At 50.0% G+C, this 26,062-nt stretch overlaps 1 protein-coding gene across 2 annotated transcripts in view; it reads right to left on the reverse strand.

Moving 5' to 3' along the window:
• Window positions 1–25,289, reverse strand: part of OLFM2 (olfactomedin 2) — a 74,189-nt gene extending 48,900 nt beyond the window's left edge. The window contains exon 1 of one of the 2 annotated variants that reach the window (XM_069590999.1): window positions 25,063–25,289. In XM_069590999.1, coding sequence (XP_069447100.1) covers window positions 25,063–25,137 — 75 coding nt within the window. In that variant the 5' untranslated portion in view covers window positions 25,138–25,289. Of the gene's footprint in view, window positions 1–6,133; window positions 6,528–25,062 lie in introns of those variants that run through there. The other variant, XM_069590998.1, reaches the window with a different exon arrangement.
• Window positions 25,290–26,062: the final 773 nt, after the last annotated feature.

Raw genomic sequence — 26,062 nt, forward strand, 5'->3', positions numbered from 1 at the left:
CTCTGCTTTCACCTGGCCAATTCCTTCTCCACTTTAAGCCTCAGTTGGACATCACCACCTCCAGGAAAGCTCCATCACACCCCGGCTGATTTCAATGCCCCTCTCCTGTGTCCCCGCAACACTCTAGAAATATCCCTGTCTCCAGGCATACCATGACGTGTCACAAGTACTGTGGATGAGACAGTGATCTGATTGAAGTCAGGGCTTTATTTATCTCTACATTCCACAGTCCAGGACCCTTCCCAGCACAAAACAGGTACTCAAATATTTCCTGACATATTGAGGTGTTTGAACAGAAGCCATAGTCCACAATTAGGAGCAAGTGAATAGGCAGGTGTGCATGAAATCCACAATACTTCACCTCCTTGGTTCCTGCCCTGGTCCAGTCCCCATCATCACTCACCTGGACCAGGGCTGCGGCCTCTTCCCCAGTCTTCTGGCTCCTGCCCTTACCTCCCACAGTCTGTCCATCCTACAGGGGCCAGAGAAAAACTGTGAACACCTGAGTCAACATCCCTCTATGCTCAGCATCCCCCTGGCATCTCATTTATTCACTTAAAAACTGTTCATTGAACACCAACTGTGTGCCAGCCCCAGTGCTAAGGCACAGGGGCTACAACAGTCAACCAAAATGGATTAAAAAAAAAATCTCTGCCCTCAGGGAGCTAGCGTTTCAAGGGGGAGGATCAGACAACAAAATAAATAAATCAGCTACACTGTGAGCAACAGAAGGTTAAAAGTGCACTGCTGAGGGCTTCCCAGGTGGTCTAGTGGTTAAGAATCTGCCTGCCATTTCAGGGGACAAGGGTTCGATCCCTGGTCCGGGAAGATCCCACACGCAGTGGAGCAACGAAGCCTCTGTGCTGCAACTACTGAAGCCTGTGTGCCTTGAGCCCGTGCACCACAGCAAGAGAAACCACCACAATAAGAATTCCGAGCACTGCAACAAACGGCAGCCCCCTCTTGCTGCAACTAGAGAAAGCCCGAGTGCAGCAATGGAGACCCAGGCACAGCCAAAATTAAATAAATAAATTGTTTGTTTGTTTGTTTTTAAGTGAAATGCGGAAAAGGAAAGCATGAAAGGAGGACAGATAATGTGCAACAAGTTGCAAGTTAAATATAAAATCCTTGCAAGTCTCTCTCCCACCACCTCGCTACCCTCATTTCTTCTTGCTGTCCCCTTCACTCACGCTGCTTCAGCCACACTGGTCTCCTCACCGTCGCTCCAAAACTTCCGACATAGTCCCACCTCAGGGCCTTTGCATTTGCTGTTACCTCCACTTACTTCCTTCAGATCTCTGTTCAAATGTCACCTCCTAAGAGACATCTACTCAATCTAAAATAGTCTCCCCAAGACTCTCCACTCCCCTTATACTGCTCTATGGTTCTTCACAGCACATTTATCACTCTGTGTGTGTGTGGGGGGGGGGGGCGGTGGTAGTTGTGTCCAACTCTTTTTGACCCCACAGACTGTAGCCCACCAGGCTCTTCTCTCCATGATGTTCTCCAGGCAAGAATATGGTTGCCACGCCCTCCTCCAGGAGATCTTCCCAACCCAGGGATTGAACCCTGCATCTCCTGCATTGCAGGCAGATTCTTTACCACTGAGTTACGGGGGAAGCCCTGCATCACCATGTATATATTATCGATTTATCTGTGCACTTATCTATTTGTCCCCCTTCCTGCCCTAGAATGTCAGTTCCCCCAGGACAAGATATCTGTCTGTTTTGTTCATGGTCATATCCTTGCCACTTGGAAGAGTGCCTGGCACACAATAGGTGCTCAATAAATATTCGTTGACTGAATTAATGAATGGAGAGAATCTCCAAGAGAATTCTTGTTATAGAATAAGAGGAGGAGGGATCAGTAGTATACAGCCATGTTTAGGGTTGTTCATAAATATTTGGCCACGTCTCTCTGTTCCAGGTCATAGTAGGGCCCCCTGTCTCACCCTCTTCGGGGTTAAGCATGCCATGTGACTTGTGCTGGCCAATGAAATGTGAGCAGAAGTAACATGGGGTTTCCAGGGGGAAGCTTTAGGAGGCAGTGAGTGGGGCTATGCTGTGCCTTGCTCTCCCTGTTTCAGCGATCATGTCACCATAGAGCCTCCTTCATTCCAGGTCCCTGACTACCACCGACAGAGCTCACCAGCCAACGCGGATGCATAGTGCAAGCACAAAATAAACCAGTGCAGTGTTAAATCACTGAGTTGTGAGGCCATTTGCCACAGTCCTTCCTTGCCTCAACTGACTGCGTATTAGGGTCCTTTCCCCACTGAAAACCGTCGAGAAAAGAAAAGGATTCCGAACTTTGGTTCTTACTGGGAAGTCCTCAAAAAGCCTCTTGCTGATAGCTGCCAGACGGTCCTTGTTTCTCCCAGGAGGAAAATGGTCCTCCCCCAAACAGAATATTCCTCCTTCATCTCCCCTTCCTTCCCTCCATCCCTCAAGCAGGAGGGGTTGGACAAGGGCATAACATATAAGATGCAGGTAACTTACTTCAGGCCCTGTAATGACGGCAGCCGCTGGCAATGGGGCTGACAATGCTCAGTCTGGCTCTGAATTTATGACCCCCAGGTGAGAAACCATTCCGCTGAAGGCTCCCATCCCACAGGGATGGTTTATGGCTGGGAGTTGGCCAAAGGTAGTAGCAGAGGCAGTTCCCCCTCCCCCTCTCTTCCAGGGACAGTTTGTAGCAGCATCTTTCAGAATCTCTTAGAATGCTAAGCTGTTTCTCTGGATCAGATCAGGGAGGTGAAGAATGGCCAGAGGATCTGGGCTCATTCCATCCTCAAAGAGACCCATTTTAAAGGGTCTGCTTCAGGACCGGGAATTCTCACTACCCGGGTTCCTGAACCCCTCAGCTTAACCACGTTGCTGCTGTGTACCTTCCCACAACTCTTCCCTATTAAACACCTACTCTGCGCCTTCCATTTGTTCCTCAATCCTTATGAAAGTGGATTACTGATTTAGACACTTGACAAATATTTATTCCACGTCTATTATGTGCTTGGCTGTAATGGCAAACAGAGAAGCCTCTCCTTACTGAACCTAGCCATTTGTTTTTATTTGAAGGTGGAATCCTTATGAAGATGCAATTGTTGATTCAGCCACTTGACAAATACTTATTGTAGGCTCACTATACATCAGGTCTTAGGTTTCAATAATGAGTAAAACACAGATGTCCTCATGGATCCTGTGGTTTAGTGGGGACCCTCCTTGACGAATGAGGATATTGGAGCTTAAAGAGATTAAATAATTTTCCCCAAGGTCATAAGACTGGTAACTTGTAGGACCAGAATTCAAACCCAGATTCCTCTGACTCAGAGTCCTGCCGCTGAGCATCTACTGTGTCAGGCACTGAACTGGGATTTTCTGGCATACACACACTTGACATAAAGAAAGTACTCAATAATTTTACTGAATAAACAAAAGAGTTGGATGGATAGAGAGATGGATGGATGGAAGGATGGATGCATGGAAGAACTGATTAAGAGACAGATAATGAATAATAGGTGAATGGAAAGATAGATGGATGGAGAGGTGGATGGAGAAACAAGTGGAAGGATGAAGAGAAGAATGGGTGGGAGGATGGTTGACTGGATGAATGAATGGATGGAGAGGTGAGTGGATAGACGTTTGGGTAGATGAAACAATGAGTATAAAGATAGTTGGATGGATAGATAGATGAAAGGATGAATGGATGAGGACCTGGATGACAGCCCTCTAACCCACAACAGTTCTGTGAGGTAGAAATTATCATTCCCATTTTATAGATGAGGAAACGTCTGCCTACAGTGGTCATGTTGCTGGCCCGGAGTGCAAGTCATAGAGCAAGTTGGGGGAAAGTCTGCATTTCAACCTATGTCTACAGACTCTCAAGACCCTTTCTAGAGCACCCTCATGTCACAGTCCCCTTCTAGGTGCTACCCTGAGTTCTCTGGCATCTCACCCCATAGAGCTCTTCTAGCAAGGCTGAGTGAGACTGAGGGATGGGGATGGGGATCAAGGATGGGAGAACTACCAGCTTTTAGTAGGTAACTTCATGGAAGCATTGGATCAAGGTCCTGTCAGCTACAGATAGGCTAGAGTGGAGACCACGTCAGACCACACACCCCCTCACACTTACAGAAAAATTGATACACACAGGAATCCTCCCACACATAAAACTAGGCACACACACCATTCATAGATAAACACTTGAACATATATGCATGCACTTCTAAAGACAGACACGTCCACATTTATATGCACACGAACATATCTGCAAAGACATATTTACACACACAAAGTCATAATTCAGTGACATGCTGTTACACACTTATGTACACATTCCCCAGACATTACCCATATGCTGTACATGATACGAGCACACATTTACACTGACTCACACTTTTTAGATGGTAAGGGAGTGGAATAATCTGGCTTCTGATTTCAATGAGACGCCATCTCTCCCCGCCCCCAAAAGGCAACAGTAAGAAGTCTGTCTCAGAGTCATGTAGACAGACATATGCACACATGCAATTACGTACATGCAAACCCACAGTCAGGGACATACAACTGCAGATACACACTTAGACACATCCACACCCAGACAGTGAGTACCCAGGGACACACCCACTCAGTCTGGAATGCACCCTTACATACAGGCAGACACATCTATGCCCTCATGCCAGCAAAGCACATGAACTTTCTCAAAACCTCCACTCACACACGCCCCCATACACACACCAAAACCCACGCATAGACAGATACACCAGGACATTGCTTGATGTGACTGACACACAGAAACACATTGTTTCACACACTGACTTCAATTCTGAGAATTCAGACTGAAAGCCCTCACCTGGGCCAAACCCAGTGACAATTCCTTCCAGGGGCTGATGAAGCCTGAGCACAGGACACAGCACCCCTGCCTCTACTTGCCCACAACCCTTGGGAGCAAAGACCTCTTTCCTTTCAGGGTGGTGGCCCCTGGAGGCTCAAGAGGGGAGCTGATGAAGCTGGGGGACCATCAAGCAGGAGAGGGAGACCCCATGAATTCCAGATCCAGATAATGGGAGGAGTCCCAAAACCAGACTGAAAAGGGGAAGGGATAAGGGGTATGGGGCATACCTAGAGGAGCCTGAGGGAAATTTGTCCAGGAGCATGTCTCCCCAGGACACCAAGACCACCATCATTAACCCTGAAGGAGCACCCCCACCCCCCGCCCCGACACACACACATCCTGCCCTCTCTCCTTGTGCCCCCTCACCCCCAGCCAAATTCCATGACTTGGGAAGCTAGAGGATGAAGGTGATAGAAGAGGATAGGATGGTATGGGGAAGGCAGCAAACCTGGAGTTTCTGGGGGCAGCACAGAGCCCCAGGCCCTGCTCTCTGCGGCCCCCTCCCGTGGAGTCTGAGACCCCATCTGCCTCCTAGGGTTTCAGCACATGGTGAGACAGGTAATTAGAAGGGAGATGCTGGGGGGTGGGGCGGGGTTGCACAGGGGAGAGGAAAGGAGAGACAGAAAAAGAGAAACACTAAGTCAGAGACAGCTCAACAGAGACTCACAGAGAGGGGAAACAGAGAAACAAACCGGAGGAAAAAGAAATCAAGAAGACAGAGCGAGACAGACAGGGAAACCCACAGAGAGAGACAAAGCTAGAAGAGAGGGAGAGAGACAGACAGACCGATAGGCATACGGGACTACTCAGAGACATCAAGACACAAGCAGGGAGAGACTGTGACAGTGGAGACGCTCTGAGACCCGAGATTTCCCCATTCAGAGGCTGGGTTCCCCCCAGACCCCCGACTCTACCCTCCCTCTTCGCCCCATTCAGCCCGGACCAGGCTCAATTCCGCAGCCCTTGCTGCCTGCGCCCCGGGGCCGGAGCGAGCCTGGTACCTTGTTGCCACTCGGACACTGCACATTAAGCCTAAGAAATAATCATAACAATAATAAAGGCGCCGCGGAGGTGGCCGGGGGTCCCAGGGCGCCTCCGCCTCGGCGTCCCGCCCCCAGCCCAGGGAGGGCGCCCCTGGGACCCGGCGCGCAGGGAAAGCAGGGGGGCGGGGGCCCCCGGGGGCTGCGGCGGCGGCTCGGGCACCACGCCCCCCCTCGGGAGCGCCCCCTGCGCGGCGGCCACTCACGATTTTCTCGGAGGCGCCCGCGCGGGACACGGTGCCGTTGAGCCCCACGAGCGAGGGCAGCGTCTGCGACATCCAGTTAGTGACCATGGCCATGGTGCTGAGCACGGCCCCGATCTTCAGCAGCGGCACCGACATCGCGCCCCCGCCTCATGCCCCGCGGCCGCCCGCCGCCTGGCGCTCCGTCCCTCGCCGCCCAGTCGCCCCAGGGGACGCGAGCGCGAGCTGGGGGCCGGGCCGGGGCCAGGCCGGCCGGGGGGCTCCGGGACGCGGGCTGCGGCTCTGCGCGCCCGGCGGGGCTCCGCTTATAAAGCGCCGCCTCGGCCCCCCCCCCGCACCCCCTCCCGCGCCTCCGCGCCGGGCACTTCCAGCCGCCGTGACGTCACGGCTCCGGCCCGGAGCCCGGCAGGGGGCGGGGGGCGCCGGGCTACACCCCCCCGGGCCTGGCCACCCCGCTCTGCGCGGGACCCACCCATCCCGCGAGGGGGCCCCCTCCGGCGGCCTCCCCCACCTGCCCCACCCCCACCGCCGCGGCATCCCGGCCCCGCCCCCATTGGTGTCCCCGCCCCCAGTTACCCCCCAACACCCCCAACCCCAGTGAGGTATTCCCGGGCCACTCTCCACGCACAGCCCCTCTCTTGACCCCCGGGTGCTTGGCCAGCGTCTAAATGGGCACCCGCCCCACCCCGACCATCCAAAGCTGGCAGGGGGCGGGGGAGGGGCGGCCGGAGTCACAAGTCCCTATCCACCTACTGCTAGGACACCGACGCCGGCTCCCTAAAAACTGGGAGACCAGGCATGGGCTGGGGGGACTCTGGTGCGCTCCCTTGAATGGGAAGGCCAAGGGCCTCCTTTTCCTTGGGGAAGGGGCACCCTGGTACCAGGACCATTCTGGAGACCACTTGGTCGTTTTCGGACGAGGGAAGCCTAGAGTGGCGCGTCCGAGACCAATAGATGTGATTACTCGGATGAAGGTTCGGGAATGGGGTCACTTTTGCAGTAGGAGGACCCGCCTCCCCAAATGACTCCAAGGGGCGGCATGGCCACCCCCGACGGCTGAGACAGGAACTAGCCTTTTGCAGACAAGTCCCAGGCGGGTCTCCACTCACAACTTGAACTTAGGGTGAGGGCGGGGAACTGATGCTTTGGACCCTCCTCCAGACCCCAGGGACCAGCTCCCCGGCCCGCCCCTTCGAAGGAGGGGGGCGTGCAGTGGCCCCCGACTTTCCACCCACGCACCAGCCGGCAGCGGGGGCGGCCAGGCCGCCAGGAGGAGAGCCCGGCCGGTTTTAATTTCCTCTGTTTTCCCTGCACTCACGCCCCCTCCTGGCGTCCCCGCATCACCTCGCGTGGCCGCCGCCACCGTCGCCTTCAGCCCGCGGCCGCCGCCGTCTGGAGGCGGCGATGACTCAGGCCTTTCCTGGGTAGTGGCCGCTCACCGCCCTCGGGAGTAGCGCTGGGCATGGGGGGTACAGATGGTGGGGGTCTTGAACAATCCTTTTTTTCTGAGCTTAACGATCCGGAGAGGAAGGTTCTGCCCTTTATGTGACCTCAAGCAATGACCTCTCTCTGCCTCAGTTTCCTCATCTGCAAAGTGGATGGTTTTAAGGACCCGCAGACCTAATACCTGTAGATGGCCCCGTGTCCTGACAATCAAGTAAAAGATTTATTGAGCATCTACTGTGTCCCAAGCACCATGAACAACAGATTTAAAAAGCCCTGCCTTTGTGGAGCTGAACATTCTATAGCCGACAAAGGTCCTTCTAGTCAAAGCTATGGTTTTTTCAGTAGTCATGCACACATGTGAGAGCTGGACCATAAAGAAGGCTGAGCGCCAAAGAACTAATGCCTTCGAACTGTGGTGTTGGAGAAGATTCTTAAGAGTCCCTTGGACTGCAAGGAGAGCAAACCAGTCAATTCTAAAGGAAATCAACCCTGAATATTCACTGGAAGGACTGATGTTGAAGCTGAAGCTCCCATACTTTTGGCCACCTGATGTGAAGAGTCGACTCATTGGAAAACACCCTGACGCTGGGAAAGACTGAAGGTAGGAGGAGAAAGGGACAACAGAGGATGAGATGGTTGGATGGCATCACCGACTCAATGGACATGAGTTTGAGCAAGCTCCGGGAGTTGGTGACGGACAGGGAAGCCTGGTGTGCTGCAGTCCATGGGGTCACAAGCAGCCAGACAAGACTGAGCAACTGAAAAACAATAGGATCAGAAGACAACAAATGGGGATGGAGAGGAAGGGGCATATGGACTAAGTAGGGGAGTCAAACTTTAATCGAGGTGGTTGGGAAAAGTGACATTTGAGCAGAGACCTGAAGAAAGTGGAGGGAGCCATTTGGATATCTGAAGGAAGAGCTCCAGGCAGGAAGCATAGCAAGTGCAAAGGCCCTGAGACAGAAGCAAGTGTTCAAGGAACAGGAAAGACGCCAGTGTGCAGGTCGCAGCAGATTAAGCTGGGGAGAGATGGTGCTTGTAAAGCACTTTGCTGCTTGTCTGGGACATCGTGTTTCATAAATAGCTGACATTGTTATTATCTGCAACTGATTATGAGCTTTAGAAAAATGAGATGTCTCTTTGCCTACTTGTACTACAGCTTGCATTTAGGAGTGCTGAACACTTTGCAAATACACTTGCTGAGTACTGGGTGAAATCCCCTGTGAAAAGGACAGCACCTTTCCTATTTACAAGAGAGGAAACCACTCAGAGAGGAGCCAGGAGATAAATTTGAGCCCAGGATTTGAACCTAGGTGGGTCTGATTTCAGATCCCCAAGCCACTGGGCTCCAAGCCCTCCCAGTTTAGAGAATCTGAAACAGGATGATACTCTCACTCACTCAGTGTTGGTGATGCAGGAAACTGCACTAGCTCCTTCCAGCCAAACTCCTTCAAGGAGTGGTCTACACTCACATCTATACTTGCTGTCTCTGCTCCCTCACCTCCCATTTCCTGTATGCCTCCCACAGTCCTCTCACTAAAGGGCCAGTGGCCCTACAATTTGTTCATCCCACAGGCTCATTTAGTCACTCTCACAGGTAAGCCCTTGTGGATCATTCCCTTCTTGAAAGTCATTTGTCCTCTGAATTCAATGCCACACCATCACTGTCTCCTGCCTTCTTCCTCAGTGTCTCCTGGGGCTTTGTCCTAGGTCCCCAGCCCCTGCCATTCTGCATTCTGTGCCTGGACCATCCAGCACACTCACTCCTAGGGTTAGGGTTGCATTCAGCACACTCCCACCTCAGGACCTTTGCACTTGCTGTCTTCACTGTTAACACAGATATACGCGTTGTTTGTTCATTTTTAAATTTGTTACTGTATTTATTTATTTCGGCTGTACCATGATATGTGAAAGCTTCCCTGTTGGCTCAGATGGTAAAGAGTCCGCCTGCAATGTTAAAGACCCAGGTTCGATCCCTGGGTTGGGAAGATCCCCTGAAGAAGGAAATGGCAACCCACTCCAGTATTCTTGCCTGGGAAATCACCATGAACAGAGGTGCCTGGCAGGCTACAGTCCATGGGGTTACAATGAGTTGGACACGATTGAACTACTAACACAGTGGGACAAATGGCATGTGGGACCTTAGTTCCCCAACCAGGGATTGAACCCAGGCTCAATACATTGGAAAACAGAGTTTTATCACCACTGGACCGCCAGGGACATCCCTAACTTTATTTATTTATTTGGCCATGCCACCAGGCATGAGGGATCTTACTTTCCTGACCAGTGATTGAATCTACACCCTCTACCGTGGAAGCGCAGAGTCATAACCACTGGATGGCCAAGGAAGTCTCTGTGGTTTATTCCTTTATTTCACCTATATTTCTGGGCTCTCATTATGTAGGTCAGAGCCATACTCTACCTTTCTCCAGAAAACTACATTTCGCAGGTTCTCTGGCACCCTGGCTTCCTGTTAGTCCCACCCAATGAGAGGCCCTGGAGGGAGACTGGAGAGTGCGGAGGAAGGGAGAGGGCCAGGGTATTTCTTCTTTCTCTCTCTGCTAGGGTGGCAGTGTGTATTCTGACAGTGGCCACACCTTCTCCATGATCCCGTGATCCCAGCTCCCACAGCCTCTTCCTCATCACACCCTTCCTTTTGTCTTGTCCCTCCAGTAGCTTTGTGCTGTGGCTTATTCCTGGATTCCCTGATCATTCCATCAGATTGGCTTCTCAACTCTTCCGTTTCGTGACAAACTAATTCTCTATATTATGAATACACTTCCTCTCGTTGAAACACCTAGAGTGGTTTGTTTCCCTGCCTGGACTCTGAGTGATCTGACCACTGTTTCCTGAAGACCTCCCCTGCACCCCCCCCCCCCATCTCCATCAGCACCACCAACACCACTACCACCTCTCCATCCCTTATTCTGCTCTACTGTTTTTTGAACAATATCTATCACCATGTGACATTGTACTGTACTTTTGTTTCTGGTCTGTCTCTTCCACTAGACTTTCAGCTTCACAAGGGCTCCTACGTGCCTGTGTTCTCCACAGCTGCATCCTTACAGCTTAGGATAGTGCTTGGCATATAACAGTAAGTGCTCAAGGGGCTTCCTGGGTGGCTCAGTAGATAAAGAATCTGCCTGCAATGCAGGAGACACGAGTTCAATCCCTGGGTCAGGAAGATCCCCTGGAGGAAGGGACGGCAACCCACTCCAGTATTCTTGCCTGGGAAATCCCATGGACAGAGGAGCCTGGTGGGCTACAATCCAAACGGTCACAAAAAGTTGGACACAACTGAAGCGATTGAGCACACACGCACGCATGCAAGGCGCTCAGGAAATTATCGAATTGGCTGAATCTACAACCGAGACTCCCAAAGGTATTTCTACAGGCCATATCTCCACCTAGAGCTCAAATTCCTATGCCCATCTCCTCCCTGCACACCTCCACCTGTGTCTTTCACAGGACTAAGCACGTATGACATCCACCAGGCAAACCTCAATCAAAAAGACAGGCAGCAGCAGGTGCTGGTGATGATGTGAAGAGACCAAAACCTCTTGCTGGTGGAAATATAAAATGTTGCAGACTTCTCTGAGGGTCCAGTGGGTAAGAATCCACCTGCCAATGCAGGGAACATGGGTTCGATCCCTGATCCGGGAAGATCCTATATGCCGCAGAGCAACTAAACCCATACACCACAACTTGAACCTGCACTCTAGAGTCCCTGCTCCTCAACAAGAGAAGCCACCACAGTGAGAAGCCCCTGTACCTCACCCAAGAATAGCTTTTGCTCACTGCAACTAGAGAAAACCCATGCGTAGCAAGGAAGACCCAGTGCAGCGAGCCAAAAATTAATTTAAAAAGTAAAATAAACTGTTGCAACTACTTTGAGAAACAGTTTAGCAGTTTCTTAAAATGTTAAACAGAAATTGACCATAAGACTCAACAATTCCATCCACTCAAGAGAAATGAAAGTATATGTCCATGGAAAGACTTGCACATGAATATTCATAACAGCACTGGTCACAATGAAACAATTCAAACGCTCATCAACTGGTGAAATGATACACTCTGTGGTACTTCCATACACCGTGGTACATCCATACAGCTGGTGAACACATCCATACCACTGTGGCTCAGTGGTCAAGAATCTGCCTGCCAATGCAAGAGATGTGGCTTCGATCCTTTGATCCAGGAAGTTCCCACGTGTGGCAGAGCAATTCAGGCCGTGCGTCATGACTACTGCACCTGTGCTCTAGAGCCTCGACTACTGGGCCCACAGGCCCTGAGCACCCTAGAGTCAGCGCTCCACAACAGGAGAAGCCGCTGCAGTGAGAGCCTGAGCAACAAAGGGTAGCCCGCATTCAATGCAGCAAGAGAAAAGACCTCACAGCACAACCAAAAATAAATAAATAAAATTTAAAAAAGAATAAGGAACAAACAACTGATATATGCTTCAACATGGGTGAACCTTAAACATATTTTGCTAAGTGAAAGAACCTATATATGGGTGAACCTTAAACATATTTTGCTAAGTGAAAGAAATCAGATACAAAAGACCACATTTTGTATGATTTCTATTTACACAAAATGTCCAGAAAAGGCAAATACAGAGACAAAGAAATTAGAGCGGTGGTTGTCTGAAATGGGATGGGGTGGGAATGAACTGCAAACAGGCGTGAGGGATCTTTTGCACGTGATATAGATGTCCTCAAACTAGATTGGGATGATGTTTGCACAACTCTGAAAATTTACTCAGTCACTGAGTTGCACAGTTAGGTGGATTTAATGGTATACAAAGTGAAAATGAAAGTCGCTCAATCATGTAAGACTCTTTGCGACCCCATGGACTGTAACCCGCTGGGCTCCTCTGTCCATGGGATTCTCCAGGCAAGAATAGTGGAGTGGGTTGCCATTTCCTTCTCCAGGGGATCTTCCCAACCCAGGGATAGAACCCAGGTCTCCTGCATTACAGGTGGATTCTTTACTGTCCGAGCCCAGAGAAGACCAATGATATATAAATTATACCTCAAAAAAACTGTTTAAAAGGGGGACCATGCCTAAACTTTCCCTGAAAGCTCCCTCCCCCGAGGAACCCTGTACTGACATGAGAATGCAGCTGCTGCTGCTAAGTCACTTCAGTCGTGTCCGACTCTGTGTGACCCCATAGACAGCAGCCCACCAGGCTCCCCCGTCCCTGGGATTCTCCAGGCAAGAACACTGGAGTGGGTTGCCATTGCCTTCTCCAACGCATGAAAGTGAAAAGTGAAAGGGCAGTTATTCAGTTGGTGTCTGACTCTTTGAAACCCCGTGGACTGCAGCCTACCAGGCTCCTCCGTCCATGGGATTCTCCAGGCAAGAGTACTGGAGTGGGGTGCCATTGCCTTCTCCGGACATGAGAATGAGTTCTTCCTTAATTTTTTTTTTTTTTTGCAGCATGTGGGGTCTTAGGTCCCCGACCAGGAATTGAACCCACAACCCCTGCAGTAGAAGCATGGAGTCTTACACTGGGCCACCAAGGAAGTCCCTTCCTTAAATTCTACATTCTTAATTTCTTGCTTGCCCTACCCTGGTCCTGGCCCAGAGGTACCCACAGTTAGAAACTATCGATTATGCCCCTCTTGTATTCTTTCTCTGTCCAACTCCTCCATTCACATTATCACCAATGCCAGCTGAAACTGATGTAGAAATATCTCCAGAAAGTGTCCCTTTTTCACTGTCACCATCACCACTCTAAACATCGTGTTGGGGAGTTCTACAGACTGAATGTCAGTATCCCCCTACTCCTTCCAAATTCACATGCTGAAAGCTAACCTTCAATGTGATAGTGTCTGGAGGTGAAGCCTTTGGGAGGTGACTAGGTCCTGAGGGTGGAGTCCTCATGTACAGGATTAGTGCCCTAATACAGAGACCCCCAGAGAGCTCCCTCTCCTTCCACGTGAGGACACAGTGAGAAGACACTGAGAAGCTGGTCCTCACCAGACACCAAACCTACCAGCGCTTTCACTCTGATCCAGGGCTTCCCCAACTCCAGAACTGAATAGAATTCTGTTGTTTATAAGCCACCTGGTCTATGTTATTCTATTACAGCAACCTGAACACACCAGGAGCCATGAGAAGAAATCTTTTTCCCCTGACCTGAAAATTATCAGGAGGAAAAAAGTTTGTAACAGTCAGAAACAGTAACAATAATTGCTAAGGTTTATTGAGCACTTATTATGAGAAGGCAGTGGCACCCCGCTCCAGTACTCTTGCCTGGAAAATCCCATCGACAGAGAAGCCTGGTAGGCTGCAGTCCATGGGGTTGCGAAGAGTCGGACACAACTGAGTGACTTCATTTTCACTTTTCTCTTTCATGCGTTGGAGAAGGAAATGGCAACCCACTCCAGTGTTCTTGCCTGGAGGATCCCAGGGACAGGGGAGCCCGGTGGGCTGCCATCTATGAGGTCGCACAGAGTTGGACACAACTGAAGCGACTTAGCAGCAGCAGCAGCAGAAGCAGAAGCTTTCTTTGGAAGGAAAGCTACGACAAACCTAGACAGTGTATTAAAAAGCAGAGACATTATTTTGCCAACAAAGGTTCATATACTCAAAGCTATGGTTTTTCCAGTCGTCATGTACGTATGTGAGAGTTGGACCACAAAGGAGGCTGAGCACTGAAGCACTGATGCTTTCAAATTGTGGTGCTGGGGAAAACTTGTGAGAGTCCTTTGGACAGCAAGGAGATCAAATCACTTGTTCCTAAAGGAAATCAACTCTGGATATTCATTGGAAGGACTAATGCTGAACCTCCAGTACTTTGGCCACCTGACGCGAATAGTCAACTCATTGGAAAAGACTCTGATGCTGGGGAAGATTGAAAGCAAAAGGAGATAGGGACAGAAGAGGTTAAGATGGTTAGATAGCATCACCAACCAATGGACATGAATTTGAGCAAACTCTGGGAGATAGTGAAGGATAGGGAAGCCTGGCATGCTGCAGTCTATGGAGTTGCAAAGAGCTGGACACAGCTTAGCAAGTGAACAACACCAACATGAGCTAGGCGCCATTTGTAGCAATGTACATGTAATCACTCATTTACCCTCAGAATACCAATATGGAGTAGATAATTTCAGTTTTTAAAATGAGGAAATAGTGGCACAAAGATGCTAAGAAATTTTTCCAAGATCCCCTGGAATCTAGCCCAGACTCTGGAGCCTGTTCCTGGATCATTCGGCCCTATTCAAAGGGGAAAGAATAAATGTTGATCTGTACCTCACGTCATATACAAAAACCAATTCCAGGTAGATTTTACATCTAAATGTGAGAGGTAAACAACGTGTATTTTAAGTAAATATAGAAGAACATCTTCATTACTGTGGGGTGGGCAAAGATTTCTAAAACAGGACACTAACAAGCACTAACCTTGAAGGAAAAACATTATTATTTAAACTACATTCAGGGACTTCCCTGGTTAGTCCAGTGGTTAAGCATTATCATTCCAAAGCATGGGATGTGGGTTTGATCCTTAGTCAAGGAACTAGGATCCCACATGCTGTGGGGCAACTAAGCCTGCAAGCTGCAACTAGAGAAGCGGCACAATGAAGACCCAACCCAGCACAGCCAAAAATAATTAAAGTTCATTTGTTAAAAAAAAAAAAACCATAGTTAAGAATAAACTACATTCAAATTAAATTCTATTTATCAAAGACATTAAGAGAATGAAAAGACACGCCACACAGTGGAAGATACTTGCAATCCTATGTCCAACAAATAACTGATATCCTAATTTTAATTTATATGAGAAACAGAAATACAGATCCAAAATTTGGATGTATACAAAACACATATTCTTACAAATTAATAAGAAAAAGGCAGACAGCCTAATAGCAAAATGGGCGAAAGACTTGAAAAGGCATTTCACAAAAGGGAATACTCAAGTGGTCAATAGACATGTGAACAGGTATTTAAATATTATTAGTCATCATGAAATGTAAATTAAGCCCAAAATGTGATACCACTATATACCCATCAGAATGTCTAAAGGGAAACAAATTCAACACCAAGTGTTGGTAATGATGTAGAGCAGCTGAAGGCTCAGACGCCACTAGTGGGACAGTAAACTGGTAAATTCTTTGAAGAGTCTTTGAAACTTTCAAAGACTGTTTGGCACTTACCTCCTCAAGTTCAATATATTCCTCCCCTGTGTATGCGTTCAGTTACTAAGTCATATCTGACTCTTTGTGATCCCAGGGACTGTAGACCACCAGGCTCTTCTGTCCATGGAATTCTCCAGGCAAAAATACTGGAGTAGGTTGCCATTTCCTATTCCAGGGGATCTTACTGAGATCAAACTAGTGTCTCCTGCATCTCCTGTATTGGCAGGCAGCTTCTTTACCACTGAGCCACCTGGGAAGCCCATAGTCCTCCCCTATGACTCAGCAGTCCTAGGTATATATACTTGAGTCTCACTATTTGTGGGTTCCATGTTGTCAAACTCACCTACTCACTACAGTTTATTTGTAACCCCAAAATCAATCCTCCTGGAGCTTTTGTGGTGATCCATGGATGTTCACAGGGTAGCAAAAATACTGAGTCACTGACACACAGGTTCCCAGTGCAGAGCCAGTGCAGCCATGCTTTGGGCCTCTTGTTTCAGTTCTCATCACTGCAACAACTTTCTCTCTCACAGTCTACTTGATGCTGAAATTTTGACATTCTCATGCACTTTATTGGTGACCTCGCTGTTTTAAGGGACCACGTGCACAGTGCTAAGTTCTGTCTAGGGTTCTAGGCAAAAGAAGGTTGTAAAGTGTCTTCTAGAGAAAATAGGACTCATTGATAAGCTTTGCTCGAGAGTGTCTTTGGGGGACTCAGTTGGTGGTCCAGTGGTTAAGAATCTGCCTTACAATGCAGGGGACGAAGGTTGGAGCCCTGGTTGGGGGAACTAAGATCCCATATGCGGAGGAGTAACTAAGCCTGAGTGTTGCCTGCATGCTCTGGAGCCTGTGCGCCACAACTAGAGAGGCCCCTTGACGCAACGACTGAACCCTAGAGACACAACTAGAGAAAGTCCCTGCACCGCAAGGAAACATCCCGCAAGACACAAGATCCCGCGAGCCACAGCTAAGAGCTGATGTAACCAAGTAAATTAATTTAACTAAGGTTTAAAAAAAGAATGCCTTCGGCCATGAGTTTGATGCCAATGAATCAGCAACATATATTAAATAAAGTATTTTTAAACACAAACATTCATAAAAGGGGTTTGCGTATCGTTTCGTAAACAAAAATGTGACCAGAGCCTTGCAGGAATCTAATGCCATGATGACTCAGTATTCACAGCATACAGTCTTTACCTCACTAATTCTTTGTAGAACATAATCCCTTGGAAAAAAGAGAATCTACTGTAAATATACACCCAACAGAAATGCAAACAAGCATCACTAAAGGCATGCATCAGGGTGTTTAAGAATGTTTGTGTCAGCCACAAACTTCACCAACCCAAAAGCCAAGAAACAGTAGAATGGATATCTCACACTCGATATATTCACACAATGGAACACCACAAAGCAATAGAAACAAGCAGTCTACCACAAAACAATAATATGGAGGAATCTGACAAGCACTATGCTCAGCAAAACAAACTAGGCACCCAAAACAATATATTTAGTGACTTCATTAAGTTGAAAAGCAGGTCAAACCAGTGATAGTGAGACTATGCACTAGGTGGACGGGGAAGGTGAAAGCGCAGATGGGAACTAGAAGAGGCATCAGGGGGCTCCAGATTCTTACAAAGTTCTGTTTCTCAACCCAGTACTGGTCCCATTATGTCACTTTAAGACAATTTCTAAAGAGCACTGTTATGATTTGCATACCTCTTTGTAGATATGTTTTATGTCAAAAAGGAAGTTCACTCAAAAATATGAACTAAGATACCAAGCATAAAGAGACTTCCCAGGTTGCTCAGTGGTAGAGAATCTGCCTGCCAATGCGGGAGAGCCGGGTTCAATCCCTGATCTGGGAAGATCCCCTGGAGAAAGAAAAGACAACCCACTCCAGGATTCTTGCCTGGGGAATCCCACGGACGGAGGAGCCTGGCAGGCTACAGGCCTGAGTCCTAAAAGAGTCGGTGACAACTTAGCAACTTAACAACAACAACCAAGTATAAAATATAAGTGTCATTTCTGTTTGACGTGCAGCAAGTAAAAATGCTAGAATGTCCAGCGGAAAAGCTAGAAAACATAAACCAAGCAAAACTCAGAGTCCTTTGCAAGAAGCCAAGTGGCCTCTGTCAAAGGGACCATGTTGGCTCCCATGATATTTCATTCACACAGAGGAAAGGCATGAATTTCTGTCCACACATACAGAGCTTTGCATCCCTCAGAACACACAAACACACATGGTATTAATCTTCTAGCCTGTGCCTGCCTTGAGCTTTTTTTTTTTTTTGCTTGGTTACAACAGGTGTTTAGAAATGGTGTTGAAACATCTTTTCCCAGGAATTCTCTGTCTTGCCATCTCTGCTTTCCTGCCTGGTTCAGAATTCCAAGAGGAGACTCCAAAGGAGAGAGCAGGCCTGGCTGAGGACTTTGGCCACTATGCAACGAGACGCACATTCCCCCTGCCCCCTAAATGTTGGTCCTGCTCTACCCACGGCTGCCGCCAACTTGCCTCTGGTTTTGTTAGCTCTTGTAATAATTCTGTTTTCATACCTTTACTCTCCCTATGCCGGCCTGTCTTCCAAGTTACAACCAGAGGATCTCTCCCTCTTACAAATCCAACCATGTCTCATTCCTGGCTTTAAAACCTTGTATTTAAACAGCAAAAAAGCAGACATCCCAATTTTGAAAATGGACAAAGGTCTTGACTAGACATTTCTCCAAAGAAGATATACACATGGCAAACAACAACAACAACAACAAAAACACATGAAAAAACGCTCAACATCATTAGCTCTTCTTTTTCCAACATCACTTAATGAAACGCAAATTGAGGCCACAATGAAGAACCGCCTTACACACCTTCAAATGAGAGCCCAGGAGCCACAACTATTGAGCTGATGTGCCGGAAGTACTGACGCCCGAGCGCCCTAGAGCTGGTGCTCTGCAACAAGAGAAGCCACCGCAATGAGAAGCCTGCACACCACAACTCGAGAGGAGCCCCCGTTCATCACAACTATATAAAAGCCCACAAGCAACAAAGACCCAGCACAGCCAAAAATAAATTAATTAATTAAAAATAAATAAAATTTCTTTTTTAAATAGTAACACTTTTTTTTTTTTTTAAGAGTAAACCAGCACTGAGAACCTACTGGATTTCCCAGAAGCAACACAAGTCAGTTTCTCTGCACAGACTTCATGGAACTTATTCTGACTCCTCTCTGCTCCTTCTGGTTTCTTCTTGATTTGTGGCTGAGCTCTGAATGGATGAGGGCTTCCCTGGTGGCTCAGATGGTAAAGAATCTGCCTGCAAAGCAAGGGACTTGGGTTTGGTCCGGGGATCAGGAAGATCCCCTGGAGAAGGGAATGGTTACCCATTCCAGTATTCTTGCCTGGGAAACCCCAGAGATGGAGCTACAGTCCATGGGGTCGCAAAGAGTTGAACACAACTGAGCAACTAACACTCTGAATGGATGGGGTTGTGAGACAGACCAGGCTTCTGTTCTGGAAGTGAAGATAAGTCAATGTTCTCAGACATGAGTTCCTGGAAAAACGCGAACAAAGTCTCCTGCCCCTGCCACAAAGCCCTTCTCCCCAACAGAGCCAGGCTCAACTTGAAAGAAGTTAAATCTTCATCTCACTCCTTGAGAGCTCAGTCACCCAGCCTCGGCGTCTGGTATAAGGCTCGAAACACAGAAGACTCACAATGGATGAATTGTGAAATGAATACATGAATGCACGAATACATGGAAACAGCCAGTCACTGCTTCCCAGGCACTGGCCACCAAATTCTGGGGACAGAGTCATTGCTAACACCAGCTGCTGAGATCATAAGAAATCTACACATGTCCATGTGGTCAACTTGTATGGACACAGAATCACTGTGCCTATACACCCATGGGGTGATATGGCACACGTGTGTCCCGGTGCCCAGTTTGACCAATGCCAAGTGCGTGGCTCCTAAACACACACACATATGCGCATGGACACTATAGACACACTACTGTTGGGGCAGGGCTAGAGTGAAGTGAGCCGTACACAAGCAGAGGTTGATCCTGCCTTTATTTAAAACTTTGTTATTTTGTTCATCGTGGATTTTTTTTTGCGATTTTGATTTTCTTAAAATATCGCATACAAATATTTATCTTGGGGGCTTCCCAGGTATCCCAGTGGTTAAGAATCTGCCTTGCAATTCAGGGGACACTGGTTCAATCCCTGGTCCAAGAGCCCACCTGCCACGGAGCAACTAAGCGCGTGGACCACCACTACTGAGCCTGTGCTCTGGAGCCCTTGAGCCACAACTACTGAACCCACAGGCTTCAGTTACTGAACCCCGAGCACCCTAGAGCCTGTGCTCCACAACAAGAGAAGCCACCACGATGAGAAGCCCGAGCACCCCAAAGAAGAGTAGACCCCCTCTTGCCTCAGCTAAAGAAAGCCTGCGTGTAGCAGTGAAGACCCATCACAGCCAAAAAGTAAAAATAAACCTTTTAAAAAATATATTGGTTTCTGAAGCTATTGGCACCTCCTTCAATTCTGCACCCAAGGCGAGTGCCTCACCTGTCTCACACCCTGGCCAGGACTGTGACTGACACACACACCCCCTCACCAAGGGTATCTGCCTGCACCTCCTCACCAGAGTCAACGGGACACACACACACAGTCTCTGCACAAACCTCATTCTACCACTAGATGTCGCCCCAGCTCCTCCAGCTTGAGCTCAGCAGCAACCCCTTAGGAAGAAAACGTCCAATTCACTTAATTATCTGGGAGTCCTCGAGATTTCCTTTTACTTCCCTCCACCCGAAACATTTACATTCTCTAATGGAGCCCTGGGGGAACAGCGTCTTAATCCTAAATAGTGGTGCCCTGGAGTGCTAGAATTTTTAGGCACAGATGAAGACGGGTTTTCCTAACGCCTGCGATCCAGGAGCGATGGTTGACTTGAAATTGGTATGGGATAACCCAAGGGGAGGGTTGTTCCCCTGACCTTCCCTTGGCACAAGAGTCCCACTGTTTGAGAAAGAAAGAGACTCTGTGGGGGGAGGAGGAGGAGGGACTGATCCATTCATTCGACAGATATTTTTTGAGATCCTACTGCGTGCCAGGCTCTGCTGTAAACACTGATACAACAGATCACCAGACCCCGATAAGTTGCCCCTCTAGGGGGAGAGAGACAATAATTTGTTGTTTTGTTGTTGTTTAGTCTCTAAGTCACGGCCGACTCTTTTGTGACCTCATGGACCGTAGCCCGACAGGCTCCTCCGCCCAGGCTCCTCTGCTCCTCTGCCTGGTATTCCCCAAGCAAGAACACTGGAGTGGGTTGCCATTTCCTTCTCCAGGGGATCCTCCCGACCCAGGGACTGAACCCATGTCTTCTGCATGGCAGGCAGATTCTTTACCACGGAGCCACCCAGGAAGCCCAGTAAGTGAATAAACAAATCCTGGAGACGTAGTGACAAAGGCTATCAAGAAAAACAGCACAGAGGCAGAGCTCTCAGAGGTGACATTTAAGCAGAAGGGGAGGGAGGAAGCTGAGTAGCTACCTAGGGGAACAGTGTCCCAGGCAGAGGGAATGACACGCGCCGAGCCCCTGAGGCATGCAGTATGAACTGAGCCATCCCTCCTGTCCCATCCCGCGAGGACCCCAGGAAAGCGGGAACCCCAAAGTCACACAGTGCCACAGATGTAGCTGTATCTTTTCTCTTTTTCTGACTGCTGAGTCTTCATTCCTTTGCTCGGGCTTTCTCTAGTTGCTACAAGTGGAGACTACTCTCTGGTTTCGGTGCAATGGCTGCTCATTACAGTGGCGTCCTTGTTGTAGACTACAGGCTCTGGGGCACACAGGCTCAGTAGCTGCGGTGCACTGAGGCTTAGCAGCCCTCCATGGCATGTGGCATCTTCCCAGACCAGGGATTGGACCAGTGTCCCCTGCATTGGCAGGTACATTCTTAACCACTAGAATACCTGGGAAGTCCCAATGCAGCTAGATCTGAAACAGGACTTCCCAGTGGTCAGGAACGGAGCATCTTTCCAATAGGAAAGATGGTGAGCCTTGAAGCTATCAAGCTCTCTGGTAGCTCCAGACCCTGGATGGATGGACAGCTCCTCTGACATGTATTACTTTCCTGTTCTCAGGGTAAAATCAAGCTCCTATCCACAGCCCACAAGTTTCTACTTGGTCTGGTCCTTTTTTTGGCTTCCCTGGCCTCATCTTCCCCTCGGCTCTTCCTTCCCTCACTCCTCTCTAGCCACACCAGCCTTCTTGCTGCTCCTCAAACACTCCAAGCTTGTTCCTACCTCAGGGCCTTTGCACTTGCTGTTCCTGCTTTGAAAGCTTTCCCCCTGGGACACAGAAGGCATCTCTCTCACTTCTCAGGGAGCCTCACCACCTCCTTAGAGACACAGTCTCTATCACACCTGCTAAAACAGCTCCCCACCCCACCCACCACCTCCTTTGTTGTTTAGTCACTAAGTGGTGTCTGACTCTTTTGTGACCCCATGGACTGTAGCCCATCAGGCTCCTCTGTCCATGGGATTTTCCAGGCAAGAATACTGGAGTGGGGTGCCATTTCCTTCTCCAGATCTTCCCCGCCCAGGGATAGAACCTGCATCTCCTGCTTGGCAGGTGGATTCTTTACCACTAAGCCACAAGGGAAGCCCTTAACCTCCTTTACCCTGTTTAATCACTCTTCATGCCACTTGTGCTGTATTATATATTGATTTAGTTGTTCACTCTGTATTATATATTTATTCGGTTTTTGTCTGTCTCTCCTACTACAAGGTCAACCCCAGGAGGGCAGGGACTTGATGACTTGGTTCAAGGCTGTATCTCCAGTGCTTCATCATATCTGTTGATTGAATGGACAAAGGCATAATTTCCAGAAAGGACCCCTGGTGGAGCCCAGGGCCCATCAATGAGGGGAGGAGGCTCTGGGAAACAATGGAGGAGACTCGGAGGGGACAGAGTGTCCATTTTCCAGACTTCTCTCCTCGCTGGGGCCCTAGGCTGGGTGGGCAAGCTGGGACACACAACACAGAAGCGCCCACTGTATCTAGTAGTAGGACCCGACCAGCATCACCCCAACTGCTTACCCCAGCTCTAAGTTCTGCCCCATCCACCGTTTAGCCCCGCCTCCACGGACTCAGTTTAGTCCCGCCCCCAAACAGCCTCATTTAGCTCCTCCCCCATGAATCGTCATGTGAGTCCCGCCTCCAAGCTTCTCCCACCCTTCTCTGGGGTCACCCAACGGCACCTCTCACTGCACTCTCCCGCACCCCTAGACAATCTTGGCCACAGGACAGGAAATCTAGAGTTTCCTAAAGGTTAGCAGGGGTGAGGGAAGAGTCCCCTGATGGTGGTTCCAAGGATCCTTCTTGGAAATGCAATTCAACTTCCCTCCTGGTGCATTTTTATCCACCGTTCTCTTGAGTGTAAGCATCTTTTGGTTTCTTGTCTCTCACTCAGCTGACGTTCTTTACTTCTTTGGGATTCATGTACCAATCGAGCACCTGTAGTGTGCCGCCTGATGCCTGGCACTAAGCACACTCCCATCCCAGTCAGTACTTGGATACTGTGGTGGGAGAACAGAGTGAGGGAGGGGACCTCTTGAGGTCTTCTGTGGCCTGGAAATCCTTATACCTGGAGTCTGATCTCCATCCCTCCCAATGTCCCCAGACCCCCAGGGTGGGCACAAGGGCCTGATTTCTTTCTTCTCTCTCTTTTTTGCCACACCACGCATCTCGTGGGATCTTAGCTCCCTGACCAGAGGTTGAACCTGGGCCCTCAGTAGTGACAGTGCAGAGTGCTAACCGCTGGACTGTCAGGGAAGGCCCTTTTTCTTCTCTTGACCACAAAAGAGAAGGTGCCAGGACTGTTCTTCCTCTGAGTTTCTACCTAGAAACCCTTCTAGTGTGCACACAGGCACTGTCCACACCCATAGAGTAGATTATTTAACAAGACAGTAAATGTGTGGGTTCAGGAGCCTTGGTTCAGTCCCAGCTCTGCCACACCCTAGCTGTCTGAGCTTAAGCAAGTGACCTAACTTTCCAGTGCCTTGGCTTCCCCATCTGTAAAGCGAAGGTAACATGAGCGCCCATTAATTACTGATTAAATGCCTTAGTTCATTCTGTGTGCTTGAAACAGTGCCCCGCACATAATAAGCATTTAATAAGTGTTAGCTGTTATCATAATTATTATTTTATTATGTTGGATTCCAGCTTCCTTCTGAGCTTCTAAGATGAGAACTTAGGGGGCTCCCACCCCAAGATGGAGGAGGAAAGAGGTTTCCCAATAGCATTAGAAAGCTGGGACCACCCCTCCTTTTGCAAAGCCTGCTCAAGAGGTGAGGTAGCATGGAGAGGGAGACACGCTTCTGTGAAAGCATGGAGTGTGCAGTGCACACACACACATGGATATACACGTTTGCACACACAGTCCTTGCCCCACACACCCCCTTTTAGAATGACTTGGGCACAAATGACACACAATTACCCGAAGCTCCCACATAGCCACACACCTGGTCGCGCACATTTTGTACAACACCCAGGCAGATGGACAGAGTCGTGGGGACACTGACACACACAGTCCTTTACACACGGTCACAGCTGCCCAAACGCCACTGGGATTAACACAGACCTCACTTGCTGCCACTCTGCCAGCCACACACACATACACAACTCCGGGTCGCAGACTCACAAGCCTCCCACTGTCACAACAGCCCTTCAATTCACAGCTTCCAGCTGTGACACTCAGACTCTGCCTCACATACACACACCCTCTCCCAATCCCGCCCCAACTCAGGCACAGCCGGCCCCACACCTGCACAGCCACACACACAAACTCTCAGTCACACCCAACCGTGACACAAAGGCCCCCACGTTCACCCAGCACCCCTCCAGCACCTCACACACATCCCCATCAGTCACACACATGTGAGTCCCACCCCCTGCCCGCACTAGGGGGTGCTGGCGAGGAGTGGGGGGCTGTGATGGAGGGAGTGAAGGACAAGTAATGCCCAAACCCCCCTGAAGTCCCCTCCCACAACCCCACTAAGCTCGAGCGAGATGGCGGGTGTGGGCTCCGGGTCACCAAGAGGTTGATAACCCCGAAGCTGGAGTCAGGTGGTCCCCCAAACCTAGGATGCTTTGAAGCTGAATTTAAAGCTTCCCTTCTTATTCCCGAAGCCAGGGTGGACGGCCCAGCCCCTCCCCCGCTGCGACCCCCCTTCCCTCACCGCCCCGGGGGGGAAGCCATGGAGCCCCCAGTCCCGTTTCTGCGGGACCTCCTGAGCCCCCTCCCCTCCTGGAGCCCTCGGCGCCCGCACCTGCCCGCCGGGCCCCTACCTGTCCGGCGAGGCCTGAACACAGTAGCAGCAGCAGCAGCGGCGGCGGCGGCGGCGGGACCGCGAGCGGCCACATGACGTGCCCCCGGCCCGGCGTCCCGTCCCCCGCCCGCCCTAGCGGCGCCTCGGCCCGGGGACCGCCACCAGGCGCGACCCCGCCCGCCCGCCGGCCAGGGCGACCCTCCGCCGCCGCCTCCCCCGCCTCGCCGGCGGCTGGGATCCCGCCCCACCCCCGCCCCCCGCGCTCGCTCAGAGTCTTTGTTGCGGGCTCCGCCCCCCAGCCCAACCCCCAGCTCGTTTTCGGGAGCGGATCTTACTGGGTCTGGGGGTGGGGAAGAGGGGGAAGGAAGATGGAAGGAAGAAGGGGAGGGTAGCTGGGGACGCGACCCAGAACCCCAAGGCCATGGGGGGGGGGTGGTGGTCATGGAGATGGGGGGGAGGGAGTGAGGTTCCATCACGTGGTTGTCAATTTCCCCCTCCCTGGACATTTCCTACGTTGTCGTGAGGGGTGGGAGGGGGATCAAGGGACGGATTAGTAGGAGAAAGGCCTGGTAGCAAAGAAGAGACATTGAGAGGCCTCATGTTTAAAGAAGTCAGGAGTGAACAGAGAAACTGAGGCAAAGTGTGTGAAACTCTTCTTTGCAGGAAGGGGCCACGGCCATGACATGGGGGGCCAGGGGTGGAGTGGAAGAAGGAGACAAAAAGGAAGACAGATGCAGCGGGCGGGAGATCGTTAGACTAGGCCGAAAGGGGTGACCAGCTGGTGGGCACCTTGTTTTCACCTCTTCCCCTTCTCCAGGGGTCCTCAGGCTGCCTCCCCTCCCCCACCACACCTGCGACAGTCTCTCCCTCTCATTTCAACGGCCCAAGACTGGAGACCAGAATCCTAAGAGAATCCGTACTAACGCCACCTCCACACGAAGCTGTTTGCAGATGAGGAGCGTCCTTGTCTTGCCTCCATCCTTTCTCTGCCTCCCCGCTCCTCGGCTTCCCCAATCGTC

This window comes from Ovis canadensis, chromosome 5 (genome assembly GCF_042477335.2).
Source record: "Ovis canadensis isolate MfBH-ARS-UI-01 breed Bighorn chromosome 5, ARS-UI_OviCan_v2, whole genome shotgun sequence".
Taxonomy (NCBI): domain Eukaryota; kingdom Metazoa; phylum Chordata; class Mammalia; order Artiodactyla; family Bovidae; genus Ovis; species Ovis canadensis.